This window comes from Gekko japonicus, unplaced genomic scaffold (assembly GCF_001447785.1).
Source record: "Gekko japonicus isolate JY-2015 unplaced genomic scaffold, Gekko_japonicus_V1.1 scaffold8, whole genome shotgun sequence".
Classification (NCBI taxonomy): domain Eukaryota; kingdom Metazoa; phylum Chordata; class Lepidosauria; order Squamata; family Gekkonidae; genus Gekko; species Gekko japonicus.
Genome location: NW_015167057.1, coordinates 1,117,837 through 1,133,667, shown reverse-complemented (window position 1 = coordinate 1,133,667; position 15,831 = coordinate 1,117,837). Strand labels below are relative to the sequence as shown.

The 15,831-nt window shown below is 49.4% G+C and overlaps 1 protein-coding gene across 1 annotated transcript in view; it reads right to left on the bottom strand.

Annotated features, from left to right (window-relative positions):
- LOC107111494 (signal transducer and activator of transcription 5B) overlaps positions 1 to 15,831 on the bottom strand; it is a 94,735-nt gene that overhangs the window by 17,237 nt on the left and 61,667 nt on the right. Inside the window, exons 2-8 of the mRNA XM_015412460.1 lie at positions 9,446 to 9,583; positions 8,024 to 8,180; positions 7,785 to 7,874; positions 7,005 to 7,179; positions 5,455 to 5,585; positions 4,339 to 4,490; positions 489 to 644 (exon numbers count right to left, since the gene is read on the bottom strand). Of these exons, the coding sequence (XP_015267946.1) occupies positions 489 to 644; positions 4,339 to 4,490; positions 5,455 to 5,585; positions 7,005 to 7,179; positions 7,785 to 7,874; positions 8,024 to 8,180; positions 9,446 to 9,573 (989 nt within the window). The 5' untranslated portion in view covers positions 9,574 to 9,583. The remainder of the gene's footprint in view (positions 1 to 488; positions 645 to 4,338; positions 4,491 to 5,454; positions 5,586 to 7,004; positions 7,180 to 7,784; positions 7,875 to 8,023; positions 8,181 to 9,445; positions 9,584 to 15,831) is intronic.

Below are 15,831 nucleotides of genomic sequence, written 5' to 3'. Positions count from 1 at the left end.
CTGCCCCTTCTGAAACCCCTCCCCCCCCCCCCCGGTCAATTCGAGATTTACACTTGAAAAGCGCATCGTTTTATTCACACCAAGCCTCGAGTCCCCTTCTCCAACCGGCCCCATAAAAAATCCCCCAGTACGATTTTCCATCACCTGTCTGTCTGACCAAGTTGGCTGAGATCCACAGCCGCTCCTACTGAAATACAAGCTGTCACTCTCTAAGGTGCCACTAGATTTTTTTGTTTTGTCAAAATACCTGGCCCGTCCAGGTTTGTAAGTGCGAACTGTAAGCGTGAGATTACATGCTTACAGCCAGAGCTGTATGCTACTGATGTGGTATCTGTTCTCCAATACATTTCGATAAACGTGTCTTTCTGTTCGTGAACAGGTGGGACGGTCTACAAAGTCTGCTGGACCTGAGCAAACGACAGGATGCCTGTCCTCAGTCTCTTCCCAGAAAAGCTAATCTGGCAAGTGCCCCGCCCCCAGACGGTTACCTAGTGACCAGGGCAGAAATGATGTCAGTGATGGTGCTGTTGAGTTCTGCCAGCATCTCCTCAATAGGCCCAGGGATGGGCAGCTGTTGGCACAGGTGTTCGGCACGACGCACTTGCTGCCGGTTCTGGCAGATGATCTCCGCCAGCTTCTCACACCTGGGGAGAGAAGAATCATAGAATCACAGAGTTGGACCATGTAGGCCATCTGGTCCAACCCCCTGCTCAATGCAGGATCGCCCTAGCCTAGAGCATCCCTGACAAGTGTTTGTCCAGCTACTGCTGAAAGACTGCCAGGGAGGGGGAGCTCACTACCTCCCTAGGCAGCTGATTCCACCGTTGCACAACTCTTACTGTAAAAAAGTTTCTCCTAATATCCAGCTGGTACTTTCCCACCCTTAACTTAAACCCATTATCGTGAGTCCTATCCTCTGCGGCCAACAGGAACAGTCAGGAGGCTACGGGGAAAGATGTCCAGTCCAGAAGGCATCTCCCAGGTATGCTCAGGTGGCTGCCAAAACATCCTGACCACATCCTTGCTTTGGATAAAGTATACACATGCACGGTGGTGGTGGAAAGAACAGTCAATCCACAGTTGACTTATGGGGCACTGAAAACACAACAGTGTGGATAACTGCTTCTGGCTGCTCCTGCAATGCAAATCCCCAAAGCAGTGGGGTTTATTTCTTATCTTAAAATCCCTTGCCTCCAAAAATCATCACTGCTGCAATCTTGTCCGGATTTAAGCTTTTTTTAGTGTGGAATTGCCACAATTAACTCATGGACAAGCCAAATGATACTGCTGTTAGATACATTGCGGTATCTTCTGTGTCGTGCTTCCGTCGTTTCAATTTTTTAAACGAAAGAAAACAAAACTGTGGCATCAGGCTGTCCCATGCAACCACTCAAAACGCTACGGAGGTTTCGTTGGGCTCCCATCCCCCTTTATCGCCTCAATTAACTACTTCTGGCTCTTTGGGGCATTCATAAATCTAATGTAAATCACCTGCTCTTGGTTTCTTGGGGACAGAAGGCACTTAAGGATGGGTTTTGCACTTTGTAGTCAGCCCAAAGCTATTAACATTAACAAGGAAATTAGAATCGTTATTTTATAATTATAAAATGGAGATGGGGCTGAATGTTTATTTGTTTGCAGTAGATAAATAGGTACCACTTCGGTGGGAAGATAACAGCGTTCCATGCGCCTCGGCGTTTAGTCATGCCGGCCACATGACCACAGAAATGTCTTCGGACAGTGCTGGCTCTTCGGCTTGGAAACGGAGATGAGCACCGCAACTCTAGAGTCGGATTCGACTGGCTTTCGAGCAAGGGAAACCTTTACCTTGTTTGATTTATTCCCCACCCTCCCCGCCTAGGCAGGCTCCGGCCGGCTTACATAAAATCTTTAAAAACAGGATGAAATCATACAACAATTCTGCAGTGCTATGCATAGTTATTGCATGTCAGATGGCGAACAAACAAATTTCTGGGTATTATCCATAACAGGTGTCAGTCAGTAATAACAATAAGCCGATGGTAGAATTCCAGGGTAAGGCTCTGATTTTAAATTAAGATGTTCTATGTGGCTTCTCCCTTGAATGCCTGGTGGAAGAGCTCAATCTTGCAGGCCCTGTGGAATTGTAATAAACTCCACAGGGCCCTGATGTCCTCGGGGAGAAAAGTGGGAAAATAGAAGAGAGTACGAGCAATGACCCTGGCTGGCTACAGAGCGAAAAATCAGTATTTCAGCCTGTTTATCAATGAGTGCCAAGCAGTGTTCCCTCTAAGCTGAGTTAGTGTGAACTAGCACACAGGTTTTTAGCCTCCAGCTCACAAATTTTTGTCTTAGCGCAGGAAGGATGGCTCCGGAGCAAACTAATTTATGCAGTAGCCAAATCGCTCACTCAGAACTTTAATGCCAGTAGCTCACAAAGTAGGATTTTTGCTCACAAGACTCCACAGCTTAGAGGGAGCATTGCTGGCAAGGGAATCAGCCATCTGGGAGAAAAGAGGGAGTAATCAGGCTGAAAACAGAGGTAAGATATGGGGAGGATCTCTGCAGAAAGAAACTTATTTATGAATAAGGATGTACCAGGAACTGTTCTCTGGGAATGAGAAATAGAAAATAAATTTTGGGGAGCTCTGGAAAAAACCTCTTATTATATACTCCCCTTCGTTTGAAAGGAATGAAATGTGCTAAGATCGTCTATGGTGCAGCGTCTGGCTTCTCTCTCTCTCTCTCTCTCTCTCTCTCTCTCTCTCTCTCTCTCTCTCTCTCTTTTTAGTACTTGGTGTATTCACAACATTGCTCATATAAAATTAACACAGCCATCCTAAGCAGTATTACACCTGTCTAAGCCCATTGACTTCAATGGGCTTTGTATTTCTCCCATGCGATTGAGGCAGCCAAGCAAAGCAAGCTCTCCCTCCTTCCCTCCCTCCCTTTGGGGAGGAGCCTCAGCCAATGGAAGGGAAGAAAGGCTTGCCTTTCTCTCCCGTGTGACTGAGGCAGTCTGGCCAGGAAGCAAGCTCTGGCTCGTTCCCTCCCTCCCCCTGGAAGAGGAAAGGGAAGGGGGAGGGGGAGGAGCCTCAGCCAGTTCAGGGAACATAAGCTTGCCTATCTATCACTCCTGAGTGATTGAGAGAGTCTGGCAAAGCAAGCCACTATGATACAGCAGTAGCAAAACTGGAAGAAGCAGGAGACAGCCAGTTCCACTGCAGGCCTGATAGAAGCTCTCCAGGGGCCTGATCCAGCCCCCAGGCCGCATGTTTGACACCCCTGCTATAAAGCATCTACTTTTTTGAATTACATAAATATGCTAATTAATACAATTGTATAGGCTAACTCAGTTATACATGATGTATTTTCTGTTACAGCAACTAAACAGATTTAGGTCCCCCCCTCCCCCCCAATGCTGTAAACATTTCTGGAAATCTTAATTCTCTTAGTCCTGTGCCCTTTTCCAGGTCTGCTGAAAAGTAGGAAAAGGGATTCTGCAAAAAGGCTGCAATGTGGTAGCGCCCCTAGGTACCAACTGCGCTCGCTCACATCTGCCCTCCAGCTATGGCAGGACACTAAGCAAGCTGCACATTAATGCTGTCTTGCAATAATGCTATAAAAAGAAACGTGATACAGTAAGAGGATCCCTTCGAATTACTTGATATATTAACTGCATGCCACTATAATTGTGTTTTTATTTGATTACCTGATTGCGGTTGCAGTTTATTTTTATGGACAATACTGTAAAGGCCAACGGCTGAATCAACAATCAATGTAACCTGAACCTGAGTTAGCACTGGGATGGCGGGACAGAAAATGACACAGTGACGGATGTTGTTATACTAAGCACAAAACTCGGTGGCCTTATATGCAGACTGCTCGGGACGAGGGCCTGCAGTTCTCCACGGGAAACACCCGAGAAGGCAGAATCCGGCTGGGTTCAGACATTTCCAGCAGGGCAGCCGTGTTGGTCAAGTGAGCTCCAGCTCACAAAAGCCCAATCTGGAGTAAAAGTTGTTAAATCTTTACCACTGCTGCCTCTAAGCTGTGGAGTCTTGTGACCAAAAATTCTACTTTGCGAGCTACTGGCATTAAAGTTGTCAGCAAGCGATTTGGCTACTGCATAAATGAGTTTGCTCTGGAGCCATCCTTCCCGAGCTGAGACAAAAATGTGTGAGCCAGAGGCTAAAAAACTGTGAGCCAGCTCACACTAACTCAGCTTAGAGGGAACACTGGTCCTGACAGTACCCACTGTTTGGCTCAGTTCAAACACGAAGCATGCAGGGCAAGCTGGGAGACCCCCATCCCCTCTTTTGCCCTCAGTGCCCTCTCCCCAACACCACGGCTACCCACCAGGCTTGCAGCCCATCTAAGGGGCCCTCGGGAGGCCCACCATTCCCTGCTAGCTGCTGCCGCCTCTTCCACTGGATCAGCTCGTCATCCAGGATGATCGTCTGCTGTTTGCGGAGCAGGGCCAGGGTCTGTTGGTGCTTTTCAGCCAGCTCCTGAAGGAGGAGGACAAGATTGGGAGACAGAGGGAAAGGGCATAAGAACATAAGAAAACCCTTGCTGATCAGACCAGCGTTCCATCTAGTCCAGCCTCCTGTCTCACACAGTGGCCAACCAGTTCCTCTGGACAGCCAACAACAGGGCATAGAGGCTGAGGCCTTCCCCTAATAAGAACATAAGAAGAGCCCTGCTGGATCAGACCAGCGGTCCGTCCAGTCCAGCCCCCTGTCTCACACAGTGGCCAACCAGTTCCTCTGGACAGCCAACAACAGGGCATAGAGGCTGAGGCCTTCCCCTAATAAGAACATAAGAAGAGCCCTGCTGGATCAGACCAGCGGTCCGTCCAGTCCAGCCCCCTGTCTCACACAGTGGCCAACCAGTTCCTCTGGACAGCCAACAACAGGGCACAGAGGCCGAGGCCTTCCCCTGATCTTGCCTCACCTGGCTCTTGGATTCAGAGGCTTAATGCCTTTGAATGTGGAGGTTCCCCTCAGTCACCGTGGCTCCTGGCCACCGATAAACATATCCGCCACGAATCTCTCTAATCCCCTTTTGAATTTGTTTACTCCTGTGGCCCTCACTACATCCCCCGGCAGCAATTCCACATTTTAATCACCCTCTGTGTAAAGTACTATTTCTTTTAGTCCATCCTGAACCTACTGCCCATCAGCGTCAGTGGATGCCCTCAAGTTCTAGTATTTGGATGGGGGGGGGAGTTCTCTTGGTCAACTCTCTCCACCCCATCCATAGTTTTGTAAATCTCTATCACGCCCCCCCTCCCAGTTGTCTTTTTTCTAAATGGAAAAGTCCCAGACTGTTCAGCCTTTCCTCATAGGGAAGGTGCTCTAACCTCCTAATCATCTCGGTTGCCCTGTCCCTCTGTGCTTTTTTCAGCTCACAGCACAAGGCTAAATGGGGAGAAGGAAAAGGGAACAAGGAGCTGGGTAAAGCAGTGCTCACCACGCGATACTGCTGTAGTGTCTGGGCCTCGCGGTGCAACCATGCCTCCAACGATGCCTTCTTCTGCTGCAAATTGGGCTCACGGGCCATGCGCTCCTGGGGGCTCAGCTGGGAGAGCTGAGTAAACTGGGCTGGGAGGGGGAAGGCGAAAGAATCAAGCTTCACCTCAGTCACCTCTTACACCCAATAAAAATCATTATCATCATATGGCAGGGAGTGTAACACAGCCAGGAGATCCTAAGATTGTCTGGCAGCCAGATGTTCTAGCTCTTTTAGAAATATGCACCACTAGGTGGCGAGCTAGTCTTGTGGGGGGGGGTTATGGCAAGAGACGTTTCAGAGGTGATTTGCCATCGCCTGACTCTGCATCACGGTATTCCTTGGAGGTCGCCCGTTCAAATACTAGCTAGGGGCGACCCCACTTTACTTCCGAGATCTGACGAGATCGGGCTAGCCTGGGCTATCCAGATCAGGGATACACCCAGTTATGTCAGAAGGAGATGCCTTCTTATCCACCCTTCAGCGGCTCATCAGAACCCTGGAAGAGACCAGGGTAACAAAGGACAGAGCACGTTCAGAAAATCCGCCTGCCCCCTCTCCAGACCTTCTGGAGGCCAGTTCACAATGTTGACGATTAAACAAAACCCCTCAGGACAATAAAACAAAGAAGAAGAAGAGGAGGAGGAGGAGGAGACTGGATTTATACCCTGCCCTTCACTCGGAGTCTCAAAGTGGCTTACAAACTCCTTTCCCTTCCCCTCCCCACAACAGACACCCTGTGAGGTAGGTGGGGCTGCGTGAGCTCTTTCCAGGACAGCTCTGATAGAACTATGGCTTGCCCAAGGTCATGCAGCCAGGTGCAAGTGGAGGAGTGGGGAATCAAACCCGGTTCTCCCAGATTAGAGTCCGCACACTCAACCACGACACCAATAGTAAATAAAAGCAGATCCATAAAAACAATCCCAGCCAGTTAAAATAAAAGCCGTCAAGGAACGTAAATAAAAACAGTCTAAAACGATACTGAAAAGATCGTCCTCAGGGTAGGATCAGACCATGGAAACCACCAAAGAGAAACCCGTTCGTCAAAAGCCTGGGTAAAATAAGAAACATTTTGGCCTGGCACCTAAAAGAACACAAAGTAGGTGCAGGTGACCCTTTGGAGGAGGAGAGCACTCCAAGAGCGACCCCATGAAGTTCCGTCTCATGTGGGTTTTCCAAGCAAGAGATAAGCAGAGGTGGTTGGCCATCATCTTCCTGGGCACAGCGGCCCTGGTCTTCCTCGGTGGGCTTTCATCCGGGTACCAATCCCGCTTAGCTCCTGAGCTCCGAGGAGATCCAGCAAGTCCGGGCTACTAGGGCTACTACAGGAGAGATGCTGACGTGGGGGGAAAACCCCCTGCTTCTGGTCACCACCCGCCTCCCTTCAACAGGTGGAGGGACAGAGAGCCAGGATTGTAGAAGGGGATCTCAGCTGGTGGGTTGGACAATGCGGGAGAAGGAAGGCTGCGTACTGTTACCCCGCACCTCTCCCCTCCTACCCCAACACGCACCTTGTAGGCGAAGGCTCTCTTGGTACTGGATAATGAAGAATTCCTGCGTCTGCTGAAGCTTTTTCAGCTGGTTCTCGGTATCCTGTGTGACCAAGCGCAGCTCCTCAAAGGTCTGGTTGATCTGCAGGTGCTTCTGGGAGAGGGCGTCGGCCGGACTGCTAACTTGGGAGGGGCTCTGAGGAAATGGGCAGGAAGGAGGAGGAGGAGATTGGATTTATACCCTGCCCTTCACTACCAGAAGGCTTACAATCAATGCTACCTCTAAGCTGTGGAGACTTGCGAGCAAAAATGCTACTTGGTGAGCTATTGGCATTAAAGTTGTGAGCAGGCGATTTGGCTTATGCATACCGCATACTGGAGCCATCCTTCCTGAGCTAAGACGAAAATGTGTGAGCCGCAGGCTAAAAAACTGTGAGCCTAGCTCACACTAACTCAGCTTAGAGGGAACACGGCTTACCATCTCCTTTCCCTTCCCCTCCCCACAACAGACACTGTGTGAGTCAGGTGGGGCTGAGACAGCTTTCAAGGACTGCTTGTGAGAGAACAGCTCTGAGAGAACTAGTGACTGACCCAAGGTCACACCAGCAGCTGCACGTGGAGGAGCAGGGAATCAAACCCGGTTCTCCCGGATTAGAGTCCGCTGCTCTTAACCGCTACACCAGAGGGAGACACACAAGAGATAACTGCCCAGTAGCCACCTCCTGGCCCACATGGGTCTTATAGAAGGTAGAAAAAAATGTCATGTAGACCCCCCCTTCTCAACGGATACTCCACACTCACATCTGTGGCCTCTCGCACCAGGCGCTGCTCGTGGTAGAGGATATGTCGGATGCAGCGTACCAGCTCCATAGGGCAACGTTCGTACATGTTCTGCACAGAAAGGAAGAATGAAGGACCCGCGGCTTCGGGACAGGGGAAGTGGGGAGCAGCAGCCCTCATGAAGAACCACCTGCACGACATCCGTCCGCCGTCCCCCAAATCTCCACTCCCCTCGCCCCCTCCCCGCTGCCGCCACCTACCTGCAATTGCGTGGCATAGTGGCCCAGCTTGATCTTCAGAAGGAAGCCATCTTCGCCCACCTGGTGGTCCGCCTTCTTCTGCAACTCCTGGATCAGCCCCTCCAGCAGCTGTGTGGCTTTGGCACCCTCCTGGGGATTGTCCATGTCGATGGAGTCCCTGCCAGTGGAGGGCACAGAGCGAGTGCGCATGTGTGAGTTCCCACTCCTGCCTGTCTGTGTGCCCCTATCCCAAAAGGAGAAGGCGGGGCAGCAAGCTTTGCCGCCTCTCGGACTTTCAAGTAACAGTCAGAGTCCCTGGAGCCCCCTGGGACAAATGCAACCACTCACAGGCGGGCACCAGAAGTTCACCCTTTATCACTGACAGGGAGGGCAACTGGGGTTGCATAAAGATGTCACACTGGATGTTTCAAGAACTCCATGAAATTAATGAGGAATAAAAGGAAGGACTTCTTCACCCAGAGAGTAGTTAACAGGTGGAATTTGCTGCCGTAGGAAGCGGTGGCGGCTACAAGCACGGACAGTTTCAAGGGGGGAACTGGTTAAACATCTGGAGCAGAGGTCCATCAGTGGCTATTAGCCACCAAGGTATAGATGGAACACTCTGTCTGGGGGCAGTGATGCTCTGTATTCTCACACAGGGGGCGTTTGGAGATGATCCGAACGTTTGATTCTTATTGGAAGAGGCAGCTGGCTGTTGGGAGAGTTCAGAGGTAGAGGCTCTTTTCCATGGGCCCTTAGAGCTCAAGATGCTGACTAGAGGAGAAAACAATATTCTCAAAGAAGGAATGCTATCCCAACATTGCCAAAAACAAAAAGGGAAGTTGCTTAAGAATGTAAGCACAGCCCTACTGGATCAAACCAGTGGTCCATCTAGTCCAGCATCACATGTTACACAGCGGCCAACCAGTTACTCTGGAGGACCAACAGCAGGGCATGGAGTCTGAGGCCTTCCTCGATAAGAACATAAGAAGAGCCCTGCTGGATCAGACCAGTGGTCCATCTAGCCCAGCCTCCTGTCTCACACAGTGGCCAACCAGTTTCTCTGGACGGCCAACAACAGGGCAGAGAGGCCGAGGCCTTCCCGTGATGCTGCCTCTTGGCACTGACATTCCAGGAACTAAAGGAGGCACTGATAATAGTCTCCAGCAACCAAAAGGCACAACTGTAGGAAGTTCCAGTAGCAACAAGGTGGGTACTGAAAGGATTACGAGCAAGCCCTCAAAACACCTGGGTCAGATCAGGGACAACTTGGAAAGTACAGCAAGCAGGCAGACACCTTGCCTAGAAAACAAAGGCAGCTTGGGAGTGGGGGAGACGCGGAACGAAGTAGCATTCACTACCCTCCGTATGACCTCCGTCTCACCCTAACCTGTGACAAGACTGAAGGTAGCCTTGGACACCCAAACCTCAAGGCTCACCTACCATGGTTGGCTCTCGATCCACTGTGAAAGGTAATGGCGGACCTCAATGGGGAAGTGCTGTCCATAAAGGGCTTGCATCTGCCGCAGGGCATCTCCCTGCAGCTGCTGCGCTTGGATCCACACCGCCATGGCTCAGGACCTGCCCAGAGACAAAGAGAGGCTCGTTAGAAGGATTCCGTCTGCATGCACGCACATCCCCAGCCTGTGCCTTCACCAGAGACACCCCGGCTTTCAGCGGAGGAAGAGAATCCCACTTGAGTAAAACCTGACATATTTAAGAAGGAGGAAAGAGATTGGATTTATACCCCACCCTTCACTACCCAAAGGAGTCTCAGAGTGGCTTACAATCTCCTTTCCCTTCCCTGCCCCATAACAGACACATTGTGAGGTAGTGGGGCTGAGAGAGCCCTTTCGAGGACTGCCCTTGAGAGAACAGCTCTGACAAAACTATGCCTTGCCCAAGGTCATCCAGCAACTGCAAGTGGAGGACTGGGGAATCAAACCCGGTTCTCCCAGATTACAGTCCGCGCTTTTAACCACTACACCAAACTGGCTCTTATTTATATGGCGCCTTCCCAATATAACTTCCCTGACAGAGCACAAGGGAAGACACTTAGAGGCATCTGGATTGCTTTAGCTACAGCGCATTATTTTTTTACTCCTGCGCGTTTTGATGCCTTCCCTTCTTACTGCAAGGAAGGTATCTCCGTTGACTTATCCATCAAAGATGCTGTTTATGTGCAGATAAAGAAGTTGAAACAATCACACGCATTCTTTTACACTGTAAACTCTATGGTAGAGAGAGACACCAGCTACTTTTTCCTTTACTTGCCCAATTTAAACCCTTGGACAATTACTTGAAATCTGCAGATACTATGCCGCTGAAATATTATTGGAAGACACCAAGAAGTCGGTAACTCTGGTAGTAGCAACATATTGTTTTTTAGTAATAAATAAGCAAAAGTTTTTAACAGAAAGCACAGGCTGAGGAGAATTTTAGACAAGACTTAGAATTTGGGAAATAGAATTACGGTTTTAATAGGAGGTTGTGGCTTGTACTATAATTGTACTATTGTCTGTGAGTGTTTGTGACTGTCTGTGATTGCACTATTTTACTGCGCTGCTGGTCAATTGGCCGTAATAATAAATTTGATTTGATTTTTGATTTTTATTCCTGCCTTTCTTCTCCACGTGCCTTGCCAAAAGAGAGAGAGAGAGAGAGAGAGAGAGAGAGAGAGAGAGAGAGAGAGAGGAAGGAATGAAGGGGTGGGGTGAATATGGGGCTCGGGTGTTACATCTTCCCAGTTAGAAACACAAAAATACGGACTATCAGGAAGAAGTCATTGCTCTGTCTCCCCACCCCAAAACGGGAATTATAAATGACTTGTTTTCCTCTCGGTCCAAACTGGCAGTGTGTGGCTCCGCCTGGCAGGCCAGTGGCCTCGAGGTGGAACTAAAAGCCAGAAGCCACTCGAGTTCTGCAGAAAATGACTTGTTCCTTACTTCTGACGGCCCCTCGCCCCCAAATTCTCCCCCCCCCCGGAGACTCAGAGAAGAAAGCATGAACTCTGAAATCCTGACAGTGGGCAGGAGTACCTATACTTCCCAACCGTCTATCCTGTCCAGCACTGAAGCTTGCTGTACTACACAGTGCAAAGTACTCCTCCAGCCCAAAGAGCAGGGGGCAGTTCTGCCTGATGGGGAACAGGCCCCGTGGCTGCTCACAAGGGTAAAGAAGAATGCTGCAGACCCTCAAGTGCATTTACTATTGCGCATGTTCCTGTGCCGAGTCCTGGGAATGGACCTCTCCAGGCCAGAAAGGTGTTCAGAAAAGTGTGAAGGTTTACCCATCAAAAGCGTTGCCGAGAAAATCCTTCCGTCATTAAAAGCGAGGGGGAAGAGAAAGTGGAAGTTATGGCTGCACCAGATCCATTCCCTACCCACACACACACACACACACACTTATGCAAAAAGTGACTTAGGTGAATTTTAGAAGCTTAAGTCAACTGTTGTAAACCCATTGCAGCACGGCATAATCCTTTCCATTCAGAACAATTCTCCCTTGAGAAATCTGCCTTTGCCTTACTTTACTAGAGTTTTTATCTTTAGCGCCTGAAGCTAGAATGTCTGACCTCTCTCATCACCCATCAAGAACAGCAACAACACGCCCTGACCTGAGTAGCCCAGGCAAGCCTGATCTCATCACCTCCCAGAAGCTGAGCAGGGTCTGCTCTGGCTAGTACTTGGAAGGGAGACCTCCTTGGAATACAAAAAGGCTGCATTCAGACACCTCTCCGAATATCCTCCAGGCCCCCAGTAGGGGTCAGTCACCAGAGGTCGCCGTGACTTCCAGGTGCACACACACACTCACACACACACATATAAACAAAAATACCCAAAAAAAATAATCCCCCCCCAAAAAAGCACAGCAACAACATGAACCGTTCAAGCCTGTACTATACAGAGCGAGGACACCTGATGGACGAGATCAGGCTTCTTTCTGCTCAAATCCACACCCCGTTCAGTAATGTTCTGCGCTAAAAATGACAAAACGTTGTTTTCTTTCTTTCGCTGCCTTTGAGGAAGTTAGTTCTGACTCATAATGGTTTGCACTGGAATAAATGCTGTTACTCTTTAAGGTGCCACTGGACTCCTTTGCTGTTCTGCTATGACAGACGTAAGACAGTTTACACCCCTCTGGAACCGAAACCAGACCAAGCCTGCTTTAAGCAGTGGCCTCGGTTTAGAAGGTTCTTCTAGATTGATGAGGGCTGACTGGAGCTCTTCAGTGGGGGGGGGGGACGACACAAGTTCACGTATACTCTGTTTATTACCGCTGCAAATATTCCAGGAGAAGCTCCAAGGCCAAACACAAATAAAGTTCAAGAACTGGTAATCTACATCCGTTTTGATCTCCCCAAACCTCCATCAAGGGCAGTGATAAGCTGGAAGACCTGGCATGAGTCAGTTTTCTATTTTTAATGCAAACACACACACAAGTAGTATTTTTTTTAACCAAAGGGCGCCCCCCCCCCAATTAAGTTCTACAATTCAAGCGCTGGCTTGATGATGCCTCCTAGTGGATGGAATCTGAAATACTTGGGGTGGAAGATGCCATCGTGTTACAGGGTAGAAGGTGCCACCAAGTCACAGCCAGTGTTCCCTCTAAGCTGAGTTATTGTGAGCTAAGCTCACAGCTTTTTAGCATCTGGCTCACACATTTTTTTATCTTAGCTCGGGAAGGAGGGCTCCAGAGCAAACTCATTTATGCAGTAGCGAAATTGCTCACTCACGACTTTTACGCCAGTTGCTCACAAAGTAGAATTTTCGCTCACAAGACTCCACAGCTTAGAGGGAGCATTGCCCACTTATGGTGACCCCTTATGGGGTTTTTGAGGCAAGAGATGAGCAGAGGTGGTTCGCCTGCCTCTGCATAGCAACCCTGGACCTCCTGGGTGGGTGGTCTCCCCTCCAAGCACTCACCCAGGGCCGACCCTGCTTAGCTTCTGAGATCTGACAAGACCAGGCTAGCCTGGGCCATCCAGGTCAGGGGACGGCATTACACAACCGCAAAGAAAAGTTGTAAGAGTTAAGGTACCTTACTTTTCCAGTGGAGGAGGAGGAGGAGGAGGAGATTGGATTTATACCCTGCCCTTCACTACCCAAAGGAGTCTCATAGCGGCTTATAAATTCCCTTCCCTCCCCCTTCCCACAACAGACTGCCTGTGAGGTAGGTGGGGCTGAGAGAGCTCTGATAGAAACTGCTCTTTTTCAAGAGCAGCTGTGCCAGAACTATGGCTTGCCCAAGGTCATCCAGCAGCTGCGAGTGGAGGAGTGGGGAATCAAACCCGGTTCTCCCAGATTAGAGTCTGCACACTTAACCACTACACCAAACTGGTCTACCATTACCACAGCATGGAACTTCTATTCCTTATATAATGAGGTCTTGCAAAATTATATAACCTGGCCACATTTGGGGGGGAGGGGGGAATCCAATGAAAAATGACTGCATTAGTTGAGAAATTTTGCTGTGAACTGCTGGGTTGCCATTGCATCCATTTTTTCTGCTCTTCCGGATCTTTCCTTCCATTTCTCCTCCTGCCAATTTAGTAAAGGTAAAGGTTTCCCTTGCTCGAAAGCCAGTCGAATCCGACTCTAGGGTTGCGGTGCTCATCTCCGTTTCAAAGCCGAAGAGCCAGCGCTGTCCGAAGACGTTTCCGTGGTCATGTGGCCGGCATGACTAAACACCAAAGCGCACGGAACGCTGTTACCTTCCCACCAAAGCGGTACCTATTTATCTACTTGCAATTTCTTGCTTTCGAACTGCTAGGTTGGCAGGAGCTGGACGGGAGCTCACTCTGTCTTGCAGCACCCGGGTCTTGAACTGCTGAGCTCAATTTAGACTGCATTAAATATTCGAAAAAATATCCCAGGAGCCTTCCCCCTCCCCATGTCCGGTAAAAAAAATCTGTTGCGTATTTCTAAAGTTATGAGAATTTCAAAACCCGGTGTTTCAGTGGAAAATCATCTACTGGCAGATTGTGCAATACCGATCACTCAGGGTTTCCGAGGTCAGACTTGTGAATGAGCAGAGATGGCAAACGTCTGCTGGACCCTACCATGATGGAGTCTCCTCTCAACAGTAAAATGACCGTTACCAGATTGAGCAGCCTTGCAGAAGATCATAAGAGGGATGGGAAAGGCTGTGGTTTATTTGTGCTTACTGTTGCATGTGTGTAAGAGAGAAAGACACGGCTGATAGTGCATGTGTGGTAGCATGCGTGTGTTATATGTCTATGGAGGAGAGAGGCAAAATACTGCTGCACTGTATGGATGTTCTTATGTATTACAGGGTAGCACAGCTGGTTAATCAAGATAGCTTGATCTTGTTCAGGTCTTGGAAGCTAAGCAGGGCTGGCTTCGGTTAGTATTTGGAGGGGAGACCACCAAGGCACTCCAGGGTTACTCTGAAGGAAAGCAGATAGGAAACTTTTTTTTTTTAAGTTTGCAACCCAGGTGGATCATCTTTGGGTATCCGGGTCAACCTCTTCATCTGTAAAGCGGGAAGATCAGTGTCCCCTCTAAGCTGAGTTAGCGTGAGCTAGTTCACAGTTTTTTAGCCTCCAGCTCACACATTTTTGTCTTAGCTCGGGAAGTATGGCTCCAGAACAAACTCATTTATGCAGTAGCCAAATCGCTCGCTCACAGCTTTAATGCCGGTAGCTCACAAAGTAGAACACAGCTTAGAGGGAGGATTGGTGGAGATGTCTGTTTTTGAAATGAAACTGCACCCTGAGGGGCAAGAAAACCTAAACCCCATCCACTGCCTCCAGGGCAGGGAACATCTGGCTAGACTTGAATACTGGAAGTAAGCTGAAACGAAATCCAAACACTTCCAAATTCCCCAGAGTGGACTCAGGCACCACAAAGTGCAGCATCTAACCAAATAAAGCACATAATTTAAACACTAGGTATGCAATACAGGGCACCCACCGACATCTTTTCTGGTGCCCGCGGATTGTTTTTAGGAAGTGGGTTGGGCTAGGCGGGGCTTTTGCCGAGCAAGTCTTCTGATTGGCCACTGGAGGTTTGATTGGTTGAGCAGATGTCTTTCAAAATGCTGTTTCGGCAGCAGCTGCCACCCCAGCACAAGGATCCTACACTGTTAATGAAGTTCAGAGGTGGCCATCGTTTTGTGGCTGGCTCCAGCGGCAGCCATTTTGTTGCTACGCCCACCACACTCGGTCAGAATTCAAAGTGTTCCCACAGGCTCAAAAAGTTTGGGGATCCCTGCTGTACACAGTCTCAAATACTGCCTAGCCGCCACGAACCCACACTTTACCTACATCTTTCGGATTCAAATCTCTTTTGTCTGCAGGCCTGGGGCAACAAGGAGGCTGAGGCCTGTGGTGGGTCAGTCTAAACCTCTTGGCCCTCAGTTTGTGGCCTTGTCCAAGCAGCTGCCTTGGGGCTCCAGGACCGGACTGGGGCAGGGCTTAATGTACTTGTTTGCTTAAGCTCTATTTTGGTTATTTAAATTGCCACACTGCATTGATCAACAGGAGCAAAACATATGCAGAATTTTTTTAAAAAACTTGATGCAATAAAGGGACACACAAGTGATGAGAATGCAGAAAAGCCCGGAGAGCATCTATATATCTAATACTGAAGTCGCCCCCTGGTGTGCGGATACCTAAATCCGCGCACCGGGGTCAGCTGGGGGGGAGGGAGAGTTTTGTGCACACGTGGGGTGGGCCCCAGGTGTGCACAAAAATCTAACCCCCCAAAAAATATCAGGGGGATATTTAAATCCCCCCGAAACTGACAGAGCGTTTCCTGCGCATGCGCAGGAAATGCTCTGCAGCCAGGCTCGCTGCCGCCGCCGCT